Source organism: Motacilla alba, chromosome 18, assembly GCF_015832195.1.
Source record: "Motacilla alba alba isolate MOTALB_02 chromosome 18, Motacilla_alba_V1.0_pri, whole genome shotgun sequence".
Lineage (NCBI taxonomy): Eukaryota > Metazoa > Chordata > Aves > Passeriformes > Motacillidae > Motacilla > Motacilla alba.
Genome location: NC_052033.1, coordinates 1,089,819 through 1,114,722, shown reverse-complemented (window position 1 = coordinate 1,114,722; position 24,904 = coordinate 1,089,819). Strand labels below are relative to the sequence as shown.

At 44.2% G+C, this 24,904-nt stretch overlaps 1 protein-coding gene across 4 annotated transcripts in view; it reads right to left on the bottom strand.

The window, feature by feature from the left end:
* The window catches only part of TMEM94 (transmembrane protein 94), a 53,362-nt gene that overhangs the window by 11,815 nt on the left and 16,643 nt on the right, over positions 1-24,904 (bottom strand). For 3 of the 4 annotated variants that reach the window (XM_038157512.1, XM_038157513.1, XM_038157510.1), the window contains 18 exons: positions 19,854-19,973; positions 19,055-19,182; positions 18,341-18,477; positions 17,503-17,699; positions 16,729-16,880; positions 16,340-16,442; positions 15,953-16,039; positions 15,341-15,457; positions 11,569-11,625; positions 9,634-9,738; positions 8,865-9,029; positions 8,427-8,636; positions 7,942-8,257; positions 7,035-7,208; positions 3,688-3,790; positions 2,280-2,497; positions 880-1,061; positions 542-680 (listed from right to left, as the gene is read on the bottom strand). In XM_038157512.1, the coding sequence (XP_038013440.1) occupies positions 542-680; positions 880-1,061; positions 2,280-2,497; positions 3,688-3,790; positions 7,035-7,208; positions 7,942-8,257; positions 8,427-8,636; positions 8,865-9,029; positions 9,634-9,738; positions 11,569-11,625; positions 15,341-15,457; positions 15,953-16,039; positions 16,340-16,442; positions 16,729-16,880; positions 17,503-17,699; positions 18,341-18,477; positions 19,055-19,182; positions 19,854-19,973 (2,710 nt within the window). The remainder of the gene's footprint in view (positions 1-541; positions 681-879; positions 1,062-2,279; positions 2,498-3,687; positions 3,791-7,034; positions 7,209-7,941; positions 8,258-8,426; positions 8,637-8,864; positions 9,030-9,633; positions 9,739-11,568; positions 11,626-15,340; positions 15,458-15,952; positions 16,040-16,339; positions 16,443-16,728; positions 16,881-17,502; positions 17,700-18,340; positions 18,478-19,054; positions 19,183-19,853; positions 19,974-24,904) is intronic. The other variant, XM_038157514.1, reaches the window with a different exon arrangement.

The window sequence follows — 24,904 nt, the reverse complement described above, 5'->3', positions numbered from 1 at the left end:
GGCACTGCAGCAGCCAGGAAACGTGAAGTCTGATTTTCTGGGTTAGCAACTCTTAGATCTCCCACTCAGTCATATAAAATGCAGTATTTTTAGATGACTAATCTGTTCAGAGGTAGATATGTGAGCCTAGTCTCTGCTCTTTTGAGACATGATACTTTATCTGTTCTGCTGTCCTTCTAGGGGAAGAGAATAAAGAAACCCCAGCTGAAGTAAGAAAAAAAAAGAGTAATGGACAGGCAAGTCACCTTCAGTGGTTTGACCAGGGCCCCAGCAAGAACCAGAAACACTCATGAACGCATAAATTCATGGCAGCTGGAGCATAGAAGGATGTCTGTTTCCAAAAACTTGGTATTGGCTGGGTAGAAAGGCTATAAATGTAAAGTGATGTTGCTTACACACATGCACCTGAGGCCCATCCAGTTTTGTGCTCAAAGCTCTGACAGATCAAGTGTCTGGTGTGGACACAGGAACCTATGAATGGGTTTAAAAGAACCACCCAGGAAACACATGGCATTCAGAGTGGCCAAGGCACAGTTCTCACCCTGATGGAGATCATCGTGCAGGGAGCCAGCATGGCTGGGGCTGGATGGGGGGATCTCTGAGCCAGGCACATCACCATTGGGTGTTAAGGATATGTGGCAATTCCAGCCAGTCTCCAGACCCATTTTCTCAGCGAACACCTGTGCGTGAGCAGACAAAGAGTTTTAGAGTGGCTGCTCAGGCCAGAGCATTGCACACTGATGCCATACTGGAGCGGAGGTACCTTCTGGACTCATTAGTGGGCTGAATCAGATTAACCTTAGATTGCACTGGAGCTGAACTCTCCAGTCAGACAACCAGGGGCCATGCAAGGTCGGGGGTTCAGCAAAGACAGCTTACCTTGCTTTTGAGCTCATCTTCCAGGGAGAAGTAGACAAAACGAATGCAGGCATTGACCAATCCATCAATGAGGCGGACAATGTCAAGGCGGGCCTGATACTGAGATGAGACCATTCCCATGAAGATCTGTCCACTCAGAGCCTGGATACAGTCTTCCTTCTCCATCACTTCCCCAATCCCTTCTTCAGGCATGCAAACAACACGCAATCCCATTGAGACACGGGGGCCACGTGGGCATCAGACAAAGGACACACGGTGGGGAGGCCACCAAGGTGACACCCAAGGACACAGTATCCAGACACAGAAATGTGCAGGAACACAAACACAGGAGGAAAGATGAAGAGACATCCATTTGTCCCAGCATACCCAGTCACAGAAGTGGTTTCAGGACATCCCCACACAGGAGACCAAGAACACAAGTGGGAAACAGCAAGCATGAAAAGGAAAAAGATAAAACAGAAGGCAGGGATCAGTTACAAGGAATTTGGGTAGAAAGGCCAAGGATGTGTGCTTCATAATGTTCACATGTGCATTTTAAACACATCCTACTGTGCCTAAACAACATGGTAAGTCTAGCTGAGGCACAGTGGCATCAGAGCACAAGGGGCTGATGCAAAGGAACTGAATCATGTTCCCTGCAAACACTTCCAAAAAGCCTGCGAAGGCTCTTTGACAAGGTTCCTTCACCATCACCACATCAGTCTGTGGTGAATGGGGGCTGGATGCAGCATGAAGAACAAAATAATAAAACACTTCACACAGTTGCAAGGCTTGCCACAGGTGGAACTCTAAAGTATTCTGAAAACAGTCACAACTGTTCCTAGCTGTTGGAAACCCCACTAGTCACATTTTACAGAATGGGAGACCAAGGCAGAAAGAGGTTAAGACTGGTTTTCCAAAAGAGCCTCCTGGATTTATGTAGTGGTATGTGCTTCCTTCTCAGTTTCCATTGCTGTTCTGAAGGACATGTACATGTCATGTTCATCTAGTGGGAATCAGTTCCTTCAGTACAGCAACAAAATCTATCGAGGAATAATAGCTGCACAGCACTATACATTTCAATCCTTTGAAAAGCCCATCACATGTGATTTCCATAAAATCAGACAAATAGCAAAACAAGTAATGAAATACCCGGAAGTCTTGACTCTCTGTAGCCTTCTTTAGAAACAGACTTCCCACAAGGAGAATTTCTCTGTAAGCTTCAATAACTTAACTAGAAATACCCCTATCAGCTGCCACATCATAACTTCCTCTGCAAATGCATCTACTTCAGAAACTCTTCCTTCCAAATTTCCATCTGCTACTCTGAATAACAATGTTCTTAGAGCTCTAGACTGATCAGATCCAGCCCCTGGGCCAGCAGCAGACCTGGCTGCAGCCAGGACTGCAGACACACATACCATCTGAGCTCCAGCTATTCCTGCGACTGCTCTGTTTGATGGGAGTGGTCCCGGGGAGGTCGCAGCACGTGAAGATCGCGCTCTGCCCCGGCACCTGCACCAGCTCGATGCACTTGCCGTTGAGCTGGGAGGACAGGGCACAGTGCATCGGCTTGTATGCGAAGGCAGAGCAGTATCCTGACAGGCAGGCTCGCTGGTAGAAATCCAGCACCTTCTTCCTATGTGGAAGAGGGAAAAAACAGGCAAAGTTAGCAAAAATGTGCCACATTTCTGACAATACTGAAATGCTGTAGTTCCATGTATTTGGAAAAATGTCTTCCATAAAGAGTGGTTAGAAAGTCTGAAGAAGCCTTTCCCTACTGCTTCTGCATTCTCCAAGCTGCAGCCACTGCAGGGCAACAAGAACACATATTCCAACAGGGGCAGTGGTGAATGTTTCTGTTTGCTCATCAGATTGATGGGTATGGACACAGAGCTCTTCAAATACACTTATTAATATAATATGCTCTATATGGCTGCCAGATTACTCCAAGAAAGTTCAATGCATAACAGCAGAAGCTTAATTCATCAGACATAATTTATCTGTAGGGAGATAAACACCAAAGAGGGAACTGACAACTCTGACAACAGGATCTATGGCAGAGATAGTTGCAGGAGCAGACTTTTCTCCTGTCCCCTTTCAGAGTCTGGGTCCCAGGAGCTGTATTTAGTCAATATTCAGTCACTGAAATAAGGTAAAGTTCCTTCTCTAAGCCGAATTCACAAAGGTAACAAATTAGACTATACATCAGATTTTTAATTTGCTTGTAACATGATCAATATTCCAAAAAGGATAAGTGCCAGTTTTTTCACACCTGAGGATAAGCAGATTTAGAAGAACAATGTGAAAAGTCAGTGAAACTAATCATTACTGGTCTGCTGTGCCAATAGGAACAGCAATTCAGCCTGTAGATGAAAATGCAGCACACGCTGTCAGTTATTGCAGCAGGACTCCAAGGGTGATGCATTGTGTGGACTGGTTCAGGCACAATTGATCATTTTGTATTTTATGTAAGACAACACATTTTTCTTGAAAAGCAACAAAAAATCCTCTGCCACAAGCATGGCCTAATTATAATTCAGTCTTACTACACAGTACAGTCAGAATCAACTTACAAGAGGACAATATCCCAACAGATACAGAAAGAAGTGGCTTGCTCTTCCAGTCCTACTGAATGCTTGTTGCTATCTAATCTCTTACATACTATGGTAACAATTAATTACAAGCAGAGATGGCTCATGTTCATACACTACTTAAAGCTCTTAAAAAGCTTAACAAGCATCACAAAAAGAATTTCAACAGACTGACCAGGTTCCCTCCACATTTTATCTGCAGCTCCTGAATGCCCCAAATGAGAAAGATGCCCACCTGTCAGAGCCAGAGAGGGGGTAGATATCGGTACCATCCCAAAAGTCAGTGCAGGCCTCAAGGATGATGTCAGCTGTCCCATGGGAAAACATCTGCTCAGTGCCTGAAGTGTAGGAGAACAATGAGTCAGTACCACATACACAGCTCCCAGGAAGGGCATATCACACCAGCTGCTCCCTTATTTGTTAAAACATGAGTGTTCCCACAAAATGCTATAATGCATTCCAGATAGCCCCCTTTTTCTCTGCTCAAAGTCTTCAGTCTCCATCAAGAAATTGTTCAGGATTGATGATGCACCTGCAACTGCCCTTTGTCTAACTGTGGGTTCAAACAAGGCTGTGATAAAATATGAGCCATGTAGTCCCTTCCTATTCTCCCCTTACCCTGTGTATCAATCCTGCTCCTATAAAGGTGGGATAATATCTTGCTCCTGCATCCCACAGAGCAGAAGAGAAATTCCTTTGTGCCTCTTGTCAGGAAAGTACAAGCAGCAGTGATGAGCCTATGGGGATCAAAGTCTGCCTACGCTGCAAAGTGCATTCATTTTTAGGCCAGACATGGAACTAAAGGGTAAGAGCTATTCTTGAATACTTTTCATTCAAGTAGAAAAAGATAATTTGACAGTGTGACCTGCCAGATAATAGCCTGTTTCACATTTCCACCCTGAAAATGTGTTAAATCAGGATGGTCAAAAGTTCAATATAAGAGACTATAAAAAAGTAACTCATGTTGTCTTTAGGAAAGAACTGAAAATCAACGGACACCACAGCTTGTCCTGGTTTCCCTTCTCTCCCTATTTTAGTTTTTAATACAGACTCAGAATCTCTTATTCCCTCTTGTAGTCAGAGGTGTTAAAATTTTTTCTCGGAGGTGTGTGACATCCCTGATGCAGGTCCCAGGCACAGGATACAAGTTCAGGGATGTGGGGCTGTCTCCCCTCCACACCTCCTGCTCCCTCTCATTTGTATCAACTCATTAACATTTCCTGCACGTAGAGTCTTCCTTCCCTCCTCCAGCTGCTCTGTGACTTTACCCCCAATAGCTTCAAAGCTGAGCTAATGGAAAAAAAAAAAAGAAAACCACCAAAGAAAAACCACTGCCAAGAAAAATGAGCCCAAAGGCTTCTTGCAGGCATTGTTGCTGACTGCTAATGCTCACACTGGCTGGTGAAAGCCAGAGCCAAGAATATCCCCTCAACACAAACCAGCAAGGGAACTTCAGGAGCACTGGAGGATTTTCCAAAACATAGCAGCTCTCTGCTTTCGCTATAAATAGTCATCACAAGCCAAGTTTATCAGCATAACAAACCTCCAAGACGAATAAGAACTGTGTGTGAAAAAAGGAGCCTGTCTCAGGGACACAAAGGAGCACTTGTGCAGAGCTCTGGTTAGTTTTATTGTATAAACACCTAATCCTTCCCACCTTGCTCCTAAGGTCAGACAGTCCTTGCTCAGAAAGAGGGAACAAGAGACGTTTATCCATACAAAACCTATGTCCTGGACACAGAGCAAGAGCTTGCAATGACCACATGCACAGATGTACCCATGTTCATGCCTGTCAGCAACTGCAATCCATTTCCCATTAATTGCCACCAGAATCAAACACCACCACAGCCCTGCTAAGAGGAAAGTGGCAGTGACTGCAGACACTATAAACTGCAAGGAGTTCACTGAGCTGTCCTTGCCAGTAAAATGAGCTCAGCCTTTTCCCTTCCCAAATCATGAACTCTCAGGCCAGGATTTCTTTGGCAAAAGGGGAAAAATGAATGAATAGGGCAGGAGGTATGACAGCCATTCATGGCTGCTGGGACTTATTGGGAAGAGCCAAAATGCTCCAGCTGAGCCAATGAGATCAAAAGGAATGGAGCAGTGCTGCTCCAGCAAAGGAAGACAGAGATGGTATCGAGCCGTTTTCCTCAGCAGAAGACATTGTGAGCACCTCATTTCCATGTGGTTACTATGGATCTAGGATGAACACTGCCAGATGGTGAGACACATATTTCAATAGAATAGTCAGGGAACATACAGATAAGCTGCCTCTTATTTCTGCTACAGCTGTAGAATTTATGTATCTTGCTTTGACTGCAGCATGTCATGGGAGTGGGTGGATTCCAAGATTTATTCACAAATAATGTGTGGAGAGAGGTAAGTTATGATCATCTGGTCTGACTTCTGCATAAACAGAGCCATTTGACTTCATCCAATGTTATCTGCACAGTCCAGTATTTCTGGTTCTGAAATGGCAGTATTTTAGGAAATTTCAAGGGACAAGACTATTGTGTGAGAGGTGTTCCAATGGTTAACTAAACCCAACTGGCAAAATTCTTCTTAGAATTTACTCTAGACAGCATAATCCAGATCACACCTATTCGTCTGAGCTCCAGGCTCTAACCTAAACCGTTTAAAATTGAGGATAAGGAGTTGAAATGAGGCAACATTAAAGGTTTTCTCTCTACACTAAAAATCTCGGCATCTAAACAATTCCTACTTACAAAGGCAAGATAGCAGCAATAAGAACAAATGAAAAAGCTCCTCCCCAGATAAAGACAAAAATTTAAGAAGAAGTGGGTGAGAGAAGACAACTTAACCTGGTAAAACTCTGGCCAGCACAATGATCATATTTCAGACTCAATATTGAACATATGTCAACTCTAGAGAGCCAAGTTCAGTCAATTTAAGGAATTACAAAGAGACTAAGAGCTCTGACCGGCAAGCTGTTAAATCTTTCTGAGGTGCTTTAAGACCTCAACCAGCTGTACATCCTTTCCATCCTAGCCCATTCCTATGAGAGCAGGAAGGCGTAGAAAGAGTGGAGAAGTCTGCATGACTTCAGGTTTATATTCATGGTCACTGGGAGTTTGCATGGGAGTTTTGTGATTTCTTATTAGTATGCAATATAGGAGTGTGTAATGTAATACACTAGACAACTCACAAAGATACTGGTTTATGATTTATCAGAAGGATAAGCATTATTAACTAAAACCCAAAGTGATATTCAACCCCGTGCAGTGTTAGTTTCACTACCATCATGAAGTCTATTAAAAACTCAATAAACCCATACCACACTCTGTACTGCCATTTGTTCACAGATAACAGGTCTACTATGTGCTAAGATATTTTCTTAAAATTATTTGTGATTCTGGAGTGAGCCAAGGTTGGGAAGAATTCCCCTCCTCAGAATACCACAGATGATCACTGAGGTTTGTTAATCATATCTGCACTGGCCATGGGCAGACAGGGGCATCACCCCACAGGGACTCCAGGCTCTTCCAGCCTGACATTTTCTGGGCTCTCTGAGGAAAAGCCCTCCTGTGACAAGTGGATGCCCAGAGAAAAAGGCAGCCTTACTGGTAGTGGTGTCCTTCACAAACAGGTTAATCATGTGGCTCAGGGGGGGTCTCCTCTTGGTGATGGATGAAAGCTTCCCCAGGATGGTTTCCTTAACCATCTCATCACTTGGTAAGCGGTACAAAGCCAAATAGTTCTCCTGCTTGAAAAGATCTTTAGCACCTGGTGTGAAACCTGAAACATGAACACAAGGAGGAGGAAAATCAGACTCTAATCAACGCAAAAGAGAAGTCCCTTCTCCTGATTCTGTGCCACCCACTTTGCCTGTGCTCATTCTGACACCTCCGCAGCAATTGGTAGGTGAGCAGTGCTCAGTGTTCATTTATATAAATATGGTTCAAGATTGAGGATGAAAAACACTCCAAAGGACGAGATTAGTAATTACAGTGTTATGCTCTTGTTTACTGACGAGAGTAACTGTGACATCACAGGACAGGCACGGAAATGAGTTCAAGTTTCCAGTTTTTAATCCTAGAGTTACCTCTAACCTCTTACTGCCCCTATGCCTCCATTTTCATCTGTAAAATGAGCTGAGGTACATCATTTATCCCCAAACTCCCTGTAAAGCCCTACAGTAAAGACAGGACAGATATCTGTTCATTAGCAGGTATTCTTTGTCTCCTGATGAGACTGACAGACTCACACCAGGAGAATATGAAGCCTAGCCAGGGCTGGCTGGCACTATCCTTGATAACATTTGTTCCTTGGATAGTACTGACAATGTCAGAACTTGCCAAAAGCTATCTCTTTAATAAACTCTTTTGGCAACCAAACAACAACAGAGTCAGCTCTGTATTTCCACCTCCTCAGCAAACAGGACTGGGGAAATCTTCTCATGCTCTCCAAGGATTAAGTGTCTATTGACAGCTCTGATTTCTCCATGTCTGCTCATCCCGTTGCTCCTCACCTATCAGCCTGGCAAGCTCACAGAGGCCCCAGGGCACATGGACAGGCAGCACAGCATTGTGAGTCTCCTGCAGGGCGATGTTGCAGAGGTGGTCGGAGAAGCGGCACAGCCGCTCGGTCACGCCGGCGTTGCACAGGTTGAGCAGCACGTTCAGGCCCAGAGGCTTGAGGGAATTCAGGTGTGTGTGCCAGTTGGAGTCATCAAACTGGATGCAGGAGGGGTTCTGCTGGTCTTGGGACAGGCTGAGCATCTCCAGGTGGTAGTCACACACAAAGTCTTCAGCCTCACAAGCCAACATCTCGCTGTCCCCAACAACCTGGTCCAACAGGCAGAGAAATTGTAGTTTGTTACAATGACTACAGCTTGAGCCTAGAATCTGGCAGGGAATTCCCAGTCAAACTCCCCAACAGTGGGGACTCTATGGGTTTGAGTTTGTGTTACGGCTCCACAAAAGCTTACTTGCGTGCCCTTCCAGTAAGTCTTACCTGAGTATGTTCCTCCTCTCCACCCTCTGTGTCCTTGCTAAAGCTCACGTTGGATCCAGAGGGATGTTTGCTTCTGCTGTTTGGCTTTCGGTGGGCAGAGGCTTCAGGAGCCTTTGGAGCGTCACCAGACCAGTTGTTCCTCTCCTGTTCATTGGCCATGTGCACTGTGTCTGCCAGGGGGCCAGAGAGCAAAGCATCTCTTTCATGGGGCTGTAGGAACCAACAGAGCAAAGGGTGGTGACTCAGCAGTTGAACAAAAGGCACTGCTGATTCACCTGCTGCTTCAGGACTCCTGTAGAAAAGGATCCTCGCTTGCTTCTACATCTTTAAGCAAAGAATTACGGCACAGGACTTCTCTACAAGGCCCCTCTATAATATCACATTGTGTGTCAGTCAAAGTGTGATTGCAGCCAACATCATGGACTAAGGATCACCCACCTCATCTTCCATCTCAGGATGGCAGAAGGACCGTGTGGAAAGCTCATCAGTCAGGTCTTCGTGGCTGTCATGAGGTGGTTCCACCTTCCCACTGAAGAACAGAACAGTCTCTGGGCTGGGGTTTGGCCAGGAAAGAATCCCCTGCTTGTCTACACAGCAGAGCACCTAGAACATCCCACAACACCCCCAAGAAAGCAAAATCTTAGTGAAAACATCTGTGTTCATGCATAGTTTTAAATATCATGACTTTAATAAACACATGGGAGCATAGACAAGTCTCTCCTTCACCAACTTGCTCTCTGAAGAAACTGCACCTAATAACACTCCAAGAAATCCAAGAATCCCTTGCTCTAACAAGACTGATGGGTTGTTTAACATCGATTTTACTTCAGCATATTACAAAACTAGGCATGAAGACCAAGGGAAGGAAGCAACTACTCAACCTATTTCACCAGCTAGTACTTTACCAGGACCCAAACCTGCTGGTTTTTGCACAGGAATCAAGAGGATAATTTAACCAGAACCAGAGCTGGAAGATACAGACATCCTGTCAAATGTCACAGACTATCTCAAACTAATTTTTTAGCCTGTAAATGTGCTTGGACATGACAGGGCAGTTATAAACTCTTCTACAAAGACAGATGCCTGAAGGGTTTCTAATTCCAGCACAGTGAACTTCTGCAGTCTGTGCTCAGGGAACGACGACGTGAATGATGCAAATTAAGCATCTTCACAGGGCTCCTCTTTCTGACAACCCAGCAATACTCACAGTGACAGATCCCAGACTGTGGAGCAAGCTGGAAGTGAAGCTCAGAGTTGGGGATTTGCCTTTTAAAACACAGAGGAAGTGGCTCCAGATACAGCGTATCATTTCCTGAGGAGGGAAGCAGAGGACATCAGCCAGTTAGAGACTTATTCAGTGGAAGATGAAGGGAGAGAAGGAAAAAAGGGAGTATGACATTACCTGCTTTCACTTTCAACACAGGGATACACTGTAAGATAGACATCAGTCTCTGTGGGAACCTGTTACCTGATACAGTGCTGGTGTTCTCCAGGGAAAAGCATTTCTTCCCCTTTCCACTGATTGCTAACAGTCAGTCTGATTGTTGAATTGAGAATTCACTGAAAGTACCTCTTGTCTACCCAAAATCACAGAAATTAATTCTCAAGTGAGTTCATTTTGAGTGAATCAGTTGTCACCTCTTCATGTTTTTATCCTGAAGTAACTCAACCCCTTGGATTGTGGAGTTTGAGGCCTTTGAGTTCCCACCACCATGCTGCAAATCAGGTAAAGGATGGGGTCCCTGCAGCGAGGTGACTTGCTCAAGGTTACATACTGAGGCAATGATAACATCAGAAACAAAGCCAAGGTGCCCTGACTACTCCAGTCTTACAAAGGAATTGTAATGGAACAGAAAAAGGGGATATTCTGCAAAATTAAAATGTCTGGTTGGCACCCTTCATTTTCTGCACAGATATGTTTCAGAGGGAGTCTGGATGGCAGTAATCAATCCAAGCACCAGAGCTGTGTGTTTTCCTCTGGCAATCCTAAAGCCAGCAAAACCAGGATTGAATTACTGTGTTACTTTACTGCTTTTTAGCCGTTATTTGGAATACTGTGACTGCAGAGCACTTCCCCCAAATCTCCTCAAATCATGTTCCCTGGATCCTAATGGTTAGTAAAGCAGTAAGCTCAAATGTAAAACAATCTGGAGCTATCACCAAGAAAAAAAAAAAGCTCTTATTTAAACCAGTTTCTTCTAAGCAAAAATGTTACAAAAGGAAATAAACAGATTTCCTCAACAAGGTACATCAGCTAAAATCACCCCCATTTAATATCTGAAAAACATCTCAGATAAATGATGAATTGGCACAGAAAAGCAAAAATATATTCAGCAAAGGAAACGTGTGTGTGCACCCATGTGCACTCCTCTGAGTGACTGGGAGCAAGGAGACAGGAATTGATTCTTATCATATCAAGGGATTTTTAATCCCTCCTGGAGTCCATCTGCCTCCTTATGGAAAGGGGAATCTTAACACCAGATAGACAGAGAAGTATCTTTCCTCTACCCACCTATTTAACCTGTATGATGCAAGTTATAGAGTGGCCAGAGTAGTTCCTTCCCTAGAAAAAGGGGTCCTGAATTTTTAATTGCCCCAGCTTTGGTAGCACCAGTAATGTGCTTAAGCCTGATAAGAAGCCCATGGAGCAGGATCAGACTTTTAAAAAGCCTGAACATCCCACGGTCCCTCTGCAGTTTGGTCTGGGTGCTGGCCATCATTCCCTCTGGGTTTTAGTTTTGGCTTCAACAAGATTTCTCTGGTACAAGGAAAATACTTCACTTTGTTCAGACACACACCATACAAAGTTTATTTTACTTCTGGAACAGGACTTGAAAGAGGTACTGTCTCCAAGACAGAAAATATTGATTTCAAACCATTCGCAATATTCAGAAAAGCCCAACTGGACTCAGTATTGAGGTCACCTCAAACTCTAGTCAGCACAGCAGTATTTACATGGGGAGGTGGAGGGCAAAGACATGCAACCTGCATGCACAGCAAATTAAAGCAACAAATGAGTGACAATGGACAACTGACACAAGTAAAAAGGGTCTAGCAACAAGCAGGAGATCAGAGAGGAAGGGAAAGAATATCATGAAGCTCTGCAGTGAAGATGGAGGAAAACAATTCATAATAATAGTACCTGAGAAGATACCATCTCTGTGTAGCTGCTGAGAGTGTCCTCTGAAAACTTAGCAAGCTGCAGCAAGAGAAGAGACCAGTTACTATAATTGTGCTCAGAAATGTGCCATGAGGGACATCCTTCCCACAGGATGTGCCTTCAGGGAGGAGAAAGCAGGAGTCCTGCTCTGTGGGAATCGCTGTACCAAGGCAGACCAGTAACTCATCAAAGCAATTACGTCTTTAATGGACTCTGTTTTTAACTACTTGTGAAGCACAGGCAAAGTGCTTGGTGCTGTCCATCACAGAGGAACACACAGTCATTACCTAAATGTCTACAGAGAAAATAATTGCAATTAGACCCAGAGGAGGATCTTTCTGGGTGGTTATTTTTAGTTATAAAGAGCCAGGATTGAGTGATCTGATTTTAACTTATATGGGTCAGTCACAGGAAGGGAGCTGGAAGACGGATTGGAAAAGCAGGTGCCTGGAACACAATGGACACAGAGGAATGAGGCAATATGAATGGGATGTGGAGAGGAAATGAAAAGAAATTATAGCAGGGCACCACCACGGTGCTCTTGGAATTACCCTGAGAAATTCACTAACTCAGAAATTTTGCATCCAGCACAAAGGTATTCCACACTAGATGTAATTTTGAAAAAGTTTAAATTTAAGTCTATTCCCAACCACAAGTGACCATGGCAATTACATTTACATGTAAATAAAACTATAACCCAAATAATAATGCATTTATCTGGCATTTGAAAAAGGATCAGTTTAACAACGCCAAAAAAAGCCAAGAGAAATATGTCAGAAATCATTTAAACTGAGAACTACGAAGGATAATTAGGAACTGTTTAAGAATATTTCGTTACAATTTAGAAAAGCAACAATCCCATAGTAAAAATAAGAGACCAGTTTTAAGTGAAAATAGAAGTAAGAATTAACATAAAAAATAAGGAAAAGTATACCAGTTGGTAATTAAAACCAGACCACTGCTTGTTAAAGACAGTGAAATTGCAAATGACATTGTAGGCAAGGCAGACATGTTAAATAAATATTGCTATTCCTTACTCAGTGATACAATCATACCATAAGATAACTATGAAATATTTTCCATTCCAACACCAGCTACAGAAAGTAAATATGTTTAAATTAGCAGGTCTGGACAATGACTGTTACTGCTGATTTTGCAAAAGGCTTGAACTATGGATTAAGTCCCAGTTCAATGGAAGTGGTGCCAATGCCCAAAAAGGGAAGGAGAACCATCCAAGTTACCACAGGACCCCAGACAGACTTTGATTTCAGACAGAATAAAAGAGCAGCTAGTATGAGACTCAATTAAAAGAAGTGAAATAATAAAATCAGTGCCAAACACCACAACTATACGGGCAGCAAATCTCCTCAAATTAATGTGATATCTTTTTTGAAAAAATTACAAATTTGTCCGATAAAAGTACTGCTTTTGACATAGACCATTTGTTAATTCGACTTGATTCTAAATGCTTGACTAGTTTTCTAATGAAAATACCAAAGTAATAGTCTATTTCTAGAGTATCTGACATGGGCCCTATCTCTAAATGGAAGAGAAACAGAAATTATTTGCAATGATGTGTTACTACCTCAAGCAGGGACAAATCTGGGTATTTTGTTAATAACCTGAGAGAAAACTAACCCAACATATTACTGACAGAGACTGTAAAAGATACAAAGTTGAGGACAGGGTGCAATGTAAAGAGGACACACCACTGTCACAGAACAATATGGACTGCTTGGGCAGTATGCAAAACCATGCATCCCACAGGCACAAAACTAAGGCTGTGTATTTAGGGGCAAAAAAATGGAGGTTGGACTTACAGGATGAGGATTCTCAGAAAGCATTAACTGCAGCTGAACAAAGCCTGGCCTTTTAAAGCAGTGGCTGAAAGATCTAATGGGATCCTTTGTTGCACAAACAAGGGAACACAGAGCAGAAAGTCCAAATTATTCTAAAATTTATCAAAAGCACAGCTATTACTGCAATATTTTGTGGGGTTTGAGATTCATCACCTTACAGTGTTCCTGAAACAGTGGAGAAAGTTAAGAAGAATGCCAAGAGAAAGATTAGGGGTTTGGAAAATATGCTTATAGTGCCTCAAGGTGCTTGAACTGTTTACTTAACCAGAGATAGTAAAAAGGAATGTGAGTAGTTACAACAGACCAGAATTTTGATTGACATGCTCTTTGCTCTTAAATCTAGGAGACAAAAGATGTAAATTTTCCAAGGGCTGGAAATCAGATACTGCAGAAATTACCACTAACACAGAATGTCAATTTTTAGCAGTGAAGGTAAACAATTACTGACAAAACCTATCAAAGGCAGTACAAATGTTTTCAAACCAATGGCAAATTCTTTTCTAAAAGGAATGTTGCTGCAGTGCAACTGTAGTAATGAAACTTGAGGCAGGGGCTTGTTTAGGGGCCACTGGTTTGTGTCCTTTTAGCTAATCACAAAGGTCACCTCTGGCCTTGAAAAATTGGGAATCACACAGCTTGAACATTATAGGAAGGAGAAGAAGGTGGAGAAGCAGCCAAGTTGCCACCAAGTAGGCCAAATGATTGGAGAGGAGAAGGGTCTTACCTGCTACGTTTTGAACAGAGAAGAGAGAAAGAAGGAGGGACATAGGGAGGCCAAGTGACTGCCCTGGTCAGGGGGTGAGTGACCAAGGCACGTCACAGCACCTGTTCTACAGCAGCAAGGATGGAGGATCATGTCTGAGATGCCACAGAAAGAGCTGGCTGGACAGACAGACAAGAAAAATGAGAAGACAGGAAAAGGAAAAAATGAAGGTGCAAGTATGAGTGACAGGGCAAATGGGAATGTTGAGAATGATGAAGCAAGGAAGCCAAGGAGCTCTGGCTTTTCCCAGCTGAATTGCAAATTGTGAAGGGAAAGAGGGAGGTTTCAAAAGTAGAAACCAAGTGATGCTGAAAATGGGTAGAAAAGGTAAAGTGGTGAAAACACTGAGAAGAGATTATAAAGGTGCAAATGCTATTAAGGAATGCAATGTGTCCTTCCTCCCAGGACACAGGCAGCTCAGTTATGTTTGGCTAGAGAGAAAAGAATAGAAAACACAGACCCAGGGCCACAGAGGCCAAGGAAGGACAAGAAGGAGAGAGAAATTCTGTCCAATTAACAGAAATCAGCACAGAAGACAAAGACAGCTCAGTGCACCTCACCAGCACTGCCACCAGGACAAAAGAAGGGACACACAACAGCACATCCAACTCAGGACCACATCCTACCAGACCACCAAACTCCACTCCCCAAACCAGCACAGCCACCAGAAACTGCTCTTACTCCCTGACCTACTCAAAGGCCACGCTGGCAAACAAAGCCCCACAGCCTCAGGAAAAGATTGCTCAGCCCAGAGGGCTTTGCAGAGGATATGATGTATCTCATTCCTCCTCAGTGGCTACATACTGCCCAGTTACAGCCACCACAGGCCATTTATCTACATGTTGACCACTCTGTCAAACTGTATCTGACAGAAAACACATGCCTGGAAGAGTATTACGGAATCACCAGAGCTTCCTATCGCCTTGGGATATCTGTGGAGAGCTTGAAAAAATTAAAGCATCTGTTCAAGAAGTAATATTGTACTCCAGGGAGAGGAAACAACAGCTGGGACAGCCAAAGATCCAACAAGGTTTTACAATTATGTGGACACATTTGCTGAATTCTCATGTCACAGAGCCTTTTCATCTCCTGCCCTTTTCCCTGCGACGGTTTCATGTGGAGAGAAACCTACCAGTGAGGTGGAGGAGGCTTTGCTCATCTGGGCCAATACTCTGGCTTCTCCAAAGGCTGTAGCAAGAATCCACAGGACAGGAAAGAGCAATGGAAGGATGGGTAAGACACCATTCACCTGTAAAAAACACGCTGTGATCACCAACAAGCACAGAGTCCACAAGAATTCAGAACCTCTCACATGACATCTTTTCCACCACAGTAAAAGGATAGGGATAAAAGGCCAGGGCAAGAAGGAAGGGGACTGGAAGCAGTGCAAACAGAGCACAGCTTAGGGAGGTTTAAGGAAGGAGGCCATGAATCAATCACACCAACTTGCAGCTGTTTTTCCTGCTGAATTTGGCGTAAACACTAATGAGTTTAAAGGCAAAGGATACCATGTATATAGATATAGATAAATACATACATGGCAAATGAGAGAGCAAAACACTTAAAAGTAAGTCTGTAAGGGAAGTTCTGATGTCCTCCTCCACTGAATGCTCCTGGATCCAGCATGCTTTCAGATCCAGGAAGCACAGGATGCTGTCATAGGATGGTTAAATCCTGACAGAGGGAATCCATCCCAGCAGTGCTCTGGAAAGGAGGTGTAGTGAAGCTCAGAGCTCTCCTTTACCTGCAGCTGAAGAAGAGTGTACTGCCAGGAAGCAATTCCAGGAGCTTGGAAAATGAAGCGCACAGCATTGGTGATCAGGAATCCAGCCTGCAATTCAGAGATGATACTGTCACCTAAATACTGGCACTTGCAGGGAAGGTGTTTTCAGTGCCTTGTAACATTCTCAGCCCTGGGGAAAGTATGAAAAATATATTTTTGATCTGCTGCTGCAGTTCCTCCTTCCACTCTCACGGTTATGTGGCTCAGCACCTCTGAACTGCTCAAGGTACACACAGAGTCAGCTGCATGTGTGAGCCTGGCCACAACTTCCTGTTGATGGCTGCAATTCTTAGATTTATTGACAAAACATGGCTATTCTCAAGGACAAAGGCTTGGAATGAGACCTACCAGCACGATAGGGACTGCATATTTCAGCATCACTGACTGTACAGTGAACCTCTCATTATCCAGGGCTGTCACAGGCCGTGACAGAGCCATTTCCAGGCACCACCTAAAAAACAGAAAACAGCTGGAAATTTCAGCAACCAAGACCCTAACCCTTCACTTTCCTTGAACATAAACCTCCTAGCAGACCTGAGCACCACTGTGCTCAGCCTATGCTATGAGGGAGGGCTGTCAAAAGAGAAGCCAACATCTACAGAAAGAGTGTGGCACTTGCCAGGGTAAATTTGCAGTATTGCCAAGAAAACTTCTCAGGTCTCCTCATCTGCTTAGCAGGAAGGTAGCCACAAGGACACAGACAGCTGGGTAGGCACTGTGCCTCACATTTAACCCACCTGACATTATCAATTATTGGGGTCTTCAACACACGGAAGAGACGATAGAGCTGAGGATTCTGAGGTCCCTTCTTCACTTCTCCCCTTGGGGATGGCGGGGGTGAGAAGGGGGGAAATAGATCACCAGGCTCCAGAACTATGTGCTCATCATCCTAGAAGAAAGGTCAGAGAGCCCAAAGGCTTGTGTTCAAGCACATCTGGTTATTTCATGAGAACTGGCATTTGGAGTGAAAGTTACAATTAAAGCCACCAAAGGTAAATTTCAAGCTTTAAACTTTTTCCAACCTTCTTCAAGCAGTAAAATCTTTGTATAGATCTTGTAAGTAGTTAATTTACTTCTACACCAGGTATTTTATATTACCTTCTTTTATAACAAATCAGTAGTAAGGAGAAGGTCAAAGCAGACAAACTTTATTTCTGCACATAAAAAGCAGGATAAAGGACGAGGTTTGTATGTCATATTATCCTACTGGATAGATTCACTCCACTTATATTTAGCAGCACATTACATTTTCCCCTTGACCTGAGAGAGGAGGAAATATGGTGCTTTTGTATAACATTAGTATCTCCTGTCCAGTGGGTTTGGGAGTTCATGGAGAAGATGCAGCCTGCGTAACTATGCGCCATCCTTGACTGAACTGGAATTTCAAGCTATTTTCAAGGTCAGAAGAAACCAAACACTTCAATAATTTGTACTCTGGGAATTAGAATATTAGCATGAAAAACCTGGGATATAAATTGTTACAGGCCAGGGAAATTAGACAAGGAAGTTACCTTAATCCCTCTCAGAGAAGCAAATGATTCCTGTCCTGGCCTCAGAGCCACAACATCTCCTTCCACCAAGAGGCTCACAGGCAGGTTGACAAGATGCCCATCCCTGTAGGCCCAGTGAAGGGACCACGATGGGGCATAAGGCATGTGAAGGTCAGGGTACATGGAGTCTGGCCATTTCACCTCTTTGCCAAGTGTATCTGAAAGCACAAAGTGCAAAAGAATGAAGTGGTAGTAATTCTGCATTTACATCCTGCAGTGGTTTTTAAGTCCCCCAATGCTAAGCTTAGCCCATTCCAATGGTCTTTTATCATCTCTCTCTTCCTCCTTGATGGCTTTTCCTTTCTCTCTCCACTCAGTATTAACAACTAAACAGTCACTTAAAAAACTGTACAACAGAAAAGCTAAAGGCTGTCCTTAAAACTGCCCCACTGAAACAAACAGCCCCCTCAGGTCCCAAAGCCCCTGTTGAGACGATGCTCATGCACAGCAATTTATTCCCTTCTGCTCCATGTTGTGGTACAACCCCACGTGTTCTCCCCTCCTCATCTGCTGTAAGGCAGATATTTTTGTAAGGATATGAGGATTTGAATTACTCCAAAGCACAGCCATAACAGACGCCCACCTGCTAACACACAGCTTGGAAGCACATGGCCACATGACAGCTCAAAATAACCATTTTACAGGACAGGCATGAGGAGAACACACTTCCCACAGCCTGTTTCCGTGCAACACGGGGGAAGGTTAGCAAGCTTAATTAGGAATGCATGTGATCAGGTTTGGGGAAAGATTCAATGGGGGAAAACACAAGTGCAAATGGGACAGGTGAAGGAGACCTCACCGTTTATCTTATCAACAATGGTCTGAAGCCTCCTCTCCACCTCTCTGCACTTCAGCCTGTCTTGACGCCCGATCATGAGGAGGTCCAAGAGGAGCAGGAGGAAGAGTGCCAGTGCATTGACTATCTCAGCACCTTGGCTTCACACAGCAAAATGGGAGGAAGCAGAATGCACATGAGGTTTGAGTAAACAAGCAGAATACACTGGCAGACACCCACAGAGATAAACACACAACTGCCTGGTTGTTTATTCCCACAGCTCATAGATTTATGGCTCAAAAAGAAACACATGATCACACTTCTTTAGGATAAAGACACCAGAGAGGTCTGAAAGGATCCATCTCAATTAAAAAATACTTTACAAATATGGTCAATGCATGTATAGCACACTAACTTCTCCCATGAGCCACTAATTTCTCCAGTTTCAAAATACTTCCTAACTATGATAATGCCTTGGAAGTCTTAAAGATCTAGGAATGTTATAGGAAAAAAACCCCTCAGTCTCTCCATAGGACACTTTCTGGGTCTGTCAGAGGTAGAATTAAGTTGGCTGAAGTTCTGTGAAAGGGATTGATAGGAAATTACCAGTGTGACTATACTGATACCTAGATATCTGGACAGAATGAGGTACAACACTAATGTCAATCACAGACAGTACTAAGATGATATAAAACCACCACCTTGCTTCAGTTAAGAAGCACAGGAAGCTTTGCTCACCTCCCCTGTGGCTGGCTCCCATAGCAGCACAGCAGCAACAGCACTGCCAGCAGCATCAGAGATGCACCAGGCCAGTGGAAGCAGGAGCAGCGGTTACCATGGTACAGGAAACTGCTTCTCCACACCTCCTGCAAAGGGAGAGCAGCAGACAGTCAGCACTCATGGAATACAGAGCCAGACATTTGGAAAAGCAGAGTGAGAAATGGTGAAGATAGCAGCTGGTGCTCCGGGGAGAAGAGAACTTTGTAAAACCCCTGAACATGACACAGAGCATCCCAGATCCATTGTGTGAATCCTTCAGCACCAATGGATATTCAGCTGGTCAGTCTGGGTGAACACTCACTGCTTTTCTCTTGATTGGAAGAATGAAAAGGCTTCTGTGCCAGGCTGTCCCATTGTCACTGACCAGCTAAGGAAGACTTTCAAGCACTGTGCATAAACACTGGCAATTTGTATTCAACACACATCCCAGGCAAACACAATGGACAAGGGGAGACTGTTGAGCTTCACAGCTCTTTTACGTCCACCTGAGATGGACCCTCTAAGCTCACTGCCCTTAGTGGCTCTTGAAGCCCTGAGATCCTTTACAGGGCAGAGGCATCTTCCCACAGAGCTCTGGCAGCCAGGAGAGAAGTGCTCACAGAAACTCATCCTTAGATTCCTTGCTTTGTTCCCAAGGACTTCAGCAGTTCCACACCTGGACACTCTGGGGGGAAATGCAGCCAACTTCTGTTTAGCTTTCATCTTTACTTTGAGAAGAGGAGACCAAGTGGCCAGCTTGTGCTGTTTGGTGCCTCACCTTCCATGAAGTCCCTTTTTTCCGCTCCTTCTGATGCCCCTCCAGCAGTGCTGACAACTGGTCTCTGAGGATTGTGAGGGCTTTCTTTGTGGTAAGGCCCAAGCTTGAGGTCATCTCATCCTGAGGTGCCAGAAAAATAAAACTGGTTAGTGCTTCCCTATTTTCCTTTTAGGCTTTTTCCTGGTGGCTGACAGAGCATGTGACCGCGAATGCCCTGCACTCATCATCACCAGCCTGATTCTCCATTTTCCTGAAATCATCTTCCCTCCTGTGAACTTTAGACTGCTGGCTGGAATTAGAGCACTTCGATAGTATCAAGTAAACAAACCGGTCCTGACTGTGCTGATAAATACTTTATCACAGCACAATACCAAGTCATTTCTGTGAAACAAGATCTAATCAGTAGAGGCTGAGGACAATACAAACAGAGGTTATGCAGGCTTGAACTGGTATCAGCTTGTAGAGACAACAGAACACAGTTATGGTAAAATTTTAATGATACAGAATGAATTTTGCTAATAGTAAAAACTAAGTAGTAGAATATCCGCAATTCAAAACAAGAGTGGTGCAATTTCCTCAACCGCTTGCTACAGATTTTTGTGAGTACTGCCTCTGTGGCTACTTTGATGCATAAGCTCCCAGATTTAAATGCTAGGCCATAGATCAGTTCAGGACCAGACATGACCCTGCCATCAACTCCTCCTTTACAAGAGTGAACACTGGAGTTTTAAGTGCTGAACTGCAAGGGAGACATTTGGACTGGCAGGAAGCACTGAGTTCACAGCACTGCTCCCTCAGTGCTCATCAAAGAGGCAGCAGTCCCAGAGGACACATCCCAGGAGTGTGCCATATGGAAAACCCTGCCATAAGATGCTGGTAACAACAAAGTGGGGTAAACACTTGCATTTCTGGGCCAGAAGCATGAGCACTCTCCTTTATTTCAAATCACAGATTGCAGTGAGGTACTGTGGGCACCAGAACACTGACAGCAAATCAACAGGGAAGAACATGGACACCTGTCCATGAGAGGGCTACAGGGGGAAACTGCTAAATAAAAGTTCTCGTGGGCATTTCATGTTTTAATACAAACAAATTGGACATGTACAGCACATAGGATATCCTGCATATAGAAATGTTCACGTGTCCTACTGTGCCCAGAGTACAGAACTACTGAACACAAACAGGCAGGAAGTTTGTCTCTCCTGTCCCCAGCAGTGTGACACAGCCCAGAGCTCAGGCAGGAGCTGCAGCTCTTCCTGCTCTCGGAGCCCTTCCCAGCCCTGCCAAACCCACCGTGGTCTCAAACTGCAGCAGTTCTGCTCCTCAGGGGCTGCTTGCACACACCCAGCTCTGCAATTGCAGCTTGGCCCTGATCTGTTCTTCCTGTTCCTTAACTGCATGGTTTCGTGATGAACATTTACTGGAAACTAATCTTGGACTTCAGACTCATTTGCATTGATGGTCCAATCCAAAACTGTAACAGTGTTGAGGAACAGAACATAAATTCTCTTTCAAATGCCATCTACCACACGCACACACACTCTCCCTACCTATCAGAGACAACCTGAAACAGCACTTTTACAGAACTAAAAATAATCCTGCTGCAGTTTTCATTCTCTGTGTCAGTTTTAGGAATAGAGGAAGCAGTTCTTGTGTTGTTCTTGGAAGCAGCCCAGGTAACATCAGCAGAGAACTAAACACAGGAGTGTCTCAAAGACTCCCAGAGGAGAAGATGGCAGTGGAGCTGGCACCAGCCGTGCTGCTGCACCACAGAGTGCTGCAAACAGGAGTGTCTGAGAACACCAAGCAAGGCACAATCAGGCTTCTCTCTCTTGTCTGACTGCTGCCTGTCTGGGGCAGAGCAAGGCACCCACAGATGTATAAATCCTTTCCAGCATGGAGAATGCAGATAGATAAATAAAACACACTGAATGAAAGTCAGCAAAAATAATAGGGACTTGAACTGAAAAGCAAAGTCTGCTTAGACACTGAGCTGGTTCCAATGTACTCATCAAGAGCTACAGAAGAAACGACAGGAAAGCTGCACTTAATGTCAATATCTACTACACAGTGCCTGGAAAGAGAAACTGCCACTGCACAGCAGGCAGTGAGCACAAAAAGGCAGCAAATCCAGAGATAATCAAAAAAGGTTCCTGAAACACTTGCACACCTGCTCCAGACTTTACACAGGAGTTACCAGTTTGGCACACTGTCAGTCAAGATAAGGGCAGCCGCAAAGGAACGTGGCTGTAGTAGGTGACAAAGGACAAGTGCAGTGTGGCAGTGCTGGGGAAGAGGAAGGGCAGGGATTGTTAAACACCCATCCTGACACTTTGAACACGGAGTGTTCAGCAAAAGAGGCAGAGCCAGTCTGGTAAACAAACACTGTAATACTGTGAGTGAGGGTAGCTGGGGGCACTGGGATAACCTGCTGCGGGTGAGATTCAGGGGAAAGAGCCTGGGACCCAAATGAAAGGGACAGGCAAGAAGAGCGACCATGAGCTCCTGGTAAGGGGCAGCTCCAGGTTTTCGCAACAAAAGCTGCCCTGCTAAGTCATCAACTGCTAATGAGGCATTTTTCAAATGCCCTTAAGTAAACCTTTGGCAAATCCAAGCCTCTGAAGCTGTCCCAGAGGGATCTTTCCAGCCTTTCATCAGCTGCAAGTGCTCTTCCTGCCACAAACCAGGAAGTGAGCACCCCAGGGTGAAGAAGCTGTTCACAGGAGGTGTCAGTTCATTAATAAAAAACCTCAACATTCACATCTTTACTTTGGAAGGTTACACTCAAAGAGAAAGCTGCTAATTTTCCAGTCCAAACAGAAACAGCAAGACACCTTCCCACCCAGCACCCAGCTGCCTTAGCACAGGGCTTCCTCTGAAGAACAACAAAGAAAGAGCAGACAGTAAATTCCAGGTTACAGTGAAAGCAAACCCCTGATGGGTATCAGGAGACATGTTAAAAGGCTGTACTTTCCTTTTGCCTGTGCCTAAGGGCAAAAAGTCCTAAGGACAAAATGAGCAGTTGGTTACTCCTTTGCCCTGGAGAGCACAGGAGCCTCTAAGTGCACTTAGGGCTCCTCTGGAGCTGACCCCTGCCCTGGCCATCCCAGCCTCAGTGTGAGAGGCACGGCTGAGCCAGGTAAAAAGGGGATGATTGCATCCTTCTGCTTTGGGATGCTATCAGGGCTCCCAAGAGTTGCAATCTATGGGATGGCTGTTAGGGGAAAAACAGTGCAGGACATTTCCTTTGTGCCTGTGATTTTATTTTCTAAAGGCAATGAATGTGCTGAGGTGTGGACTGGATGGGAATATGAAAAGATGTGTGAATTTCTCCACTAATAGTAAATATTCTACATGTTGAATTACTGCTTAGCTTGCCTGAAAACATTAGGAAAAGGGAACCTGAGATAGATCTTGCAAATGCCCAGGGTTAGGAGCTGGTTTGGCTCCTCAGGAAGGAAACAAGAAGCAGCTCAGAGGCAGGAGATGAGGAGTCACAGAATCTATAGATTTTTCTTTGCCTTGTCCTTTCAGTTGATCCCCCCATACCTTGACAGGGGTAAATAAGTTGTCAAATACCCAGGAACTTTTTATATCCATAGCCTTGCCTGGCTCATGGCAAATAGGTTCTCTTTGCCTTCCTCAGGGGTTGCAGGAGCATTTTCAGGCTGATAGGTAGGAAAAGTGTGGTTATTTTCTGATTTTTCCTCCCACAACGTGAAGTTGTTCCCGAGCAACACCACCTACCCATGTCTGCTTCCTGCAGCCCACCCTCATCCTCACACAAATTCACCACTGAGCTCTCTTCCTAAAATTCCAACCTTGTTCTTTTACACATAGAACCATTTAAAATTACCTTAAAAGTTTATCAGCCATCTCACACTCTCTGCTACCTGATGAAAGACAGAGGTCTTGCAGCTTCCTTCCAGAGGAACAAAGAAGTAGATCCCAGAATGTGTACAGAGAAATGGACACGTAACATTAATATATTTAGTCCTCTTATATTTTCTCACAGCCATTACACATTCATAGTAGCATATTTATTTGTTGTACCAGTAAATGTTGATATAATATGTGCCAAATATTTTTTAATAATACAGGAACACAAATATATTCCTTGTTTACCAGAGCAAAGTGGGTTGAATCATCCTCCATCCAGAATAAGGGATTCTCACCAAGACTGCTGTACATTTGAGTGTAACTGCCTTTACAAAGACTGTTTAAGCAAATAAGTGAATACAAAATATTTGCTACAAGTTTCAATTCTCATAAACTGCAGATCCACCCCTCTGATTCAGAGTGATAGAAAACCCCTGCAAGGCAGTTGTCAAGACTGTTTCCCTCTTTCCAGGCTGCACTCACTAGGCTCCTTTTATAACACCTCTATTCAACTGCTTTTCAGATCTGAACAGTTGGAGGTGGGAAACTGGGCAGCAGAATGTTCTTCCTTTTCCTGAGAGCTATTTTGCATTCCTTAGCAGAAAAAGAAGGCAGTTTTTAATTTAACAATGACACTTTGCAGGTGATTAATCTACTTCAGGGATTACACCTCCTGAAATGTAAGCATTATTCACAAGTTCAAAAACACACAATAAGGAGTAACTCCACCAAATGTATTTGCATTTATTACTGTAAGTCAGATTCTTGTTTAGGGTAAGTCACAATATAGCACAAAGTGGGGTTTTGGGTCTGATCAAAGAGGATGACAGACATCAAAAACATGACAACACCCCACTTCTTGAGGTAGCATTTCATACAGCAGCCTAGTGTTAGAGATGGATTTATTCTTGTTCTAAAGCAAATCACCCATCAGGATGCTACAGCTCCTGTACACCTACAGCTGCTTAGTGCTCAGACTGTCTGAAATGGCTCATCCCTGCTACAGAGTGACACAGATGGAACCAGCCAATCCATCAGTCAGTCTGGGCAGAAACTTCCCTTTATTACCCCATCCTTGGTCCCAGTCTTGCTTTCTGTCTTTCTTGGTGCTCTCCTGGCTACTTTTTCTAAGAGATCAGACTCCCTGAGTCCAGGCAAGAACGTTTCTCTAG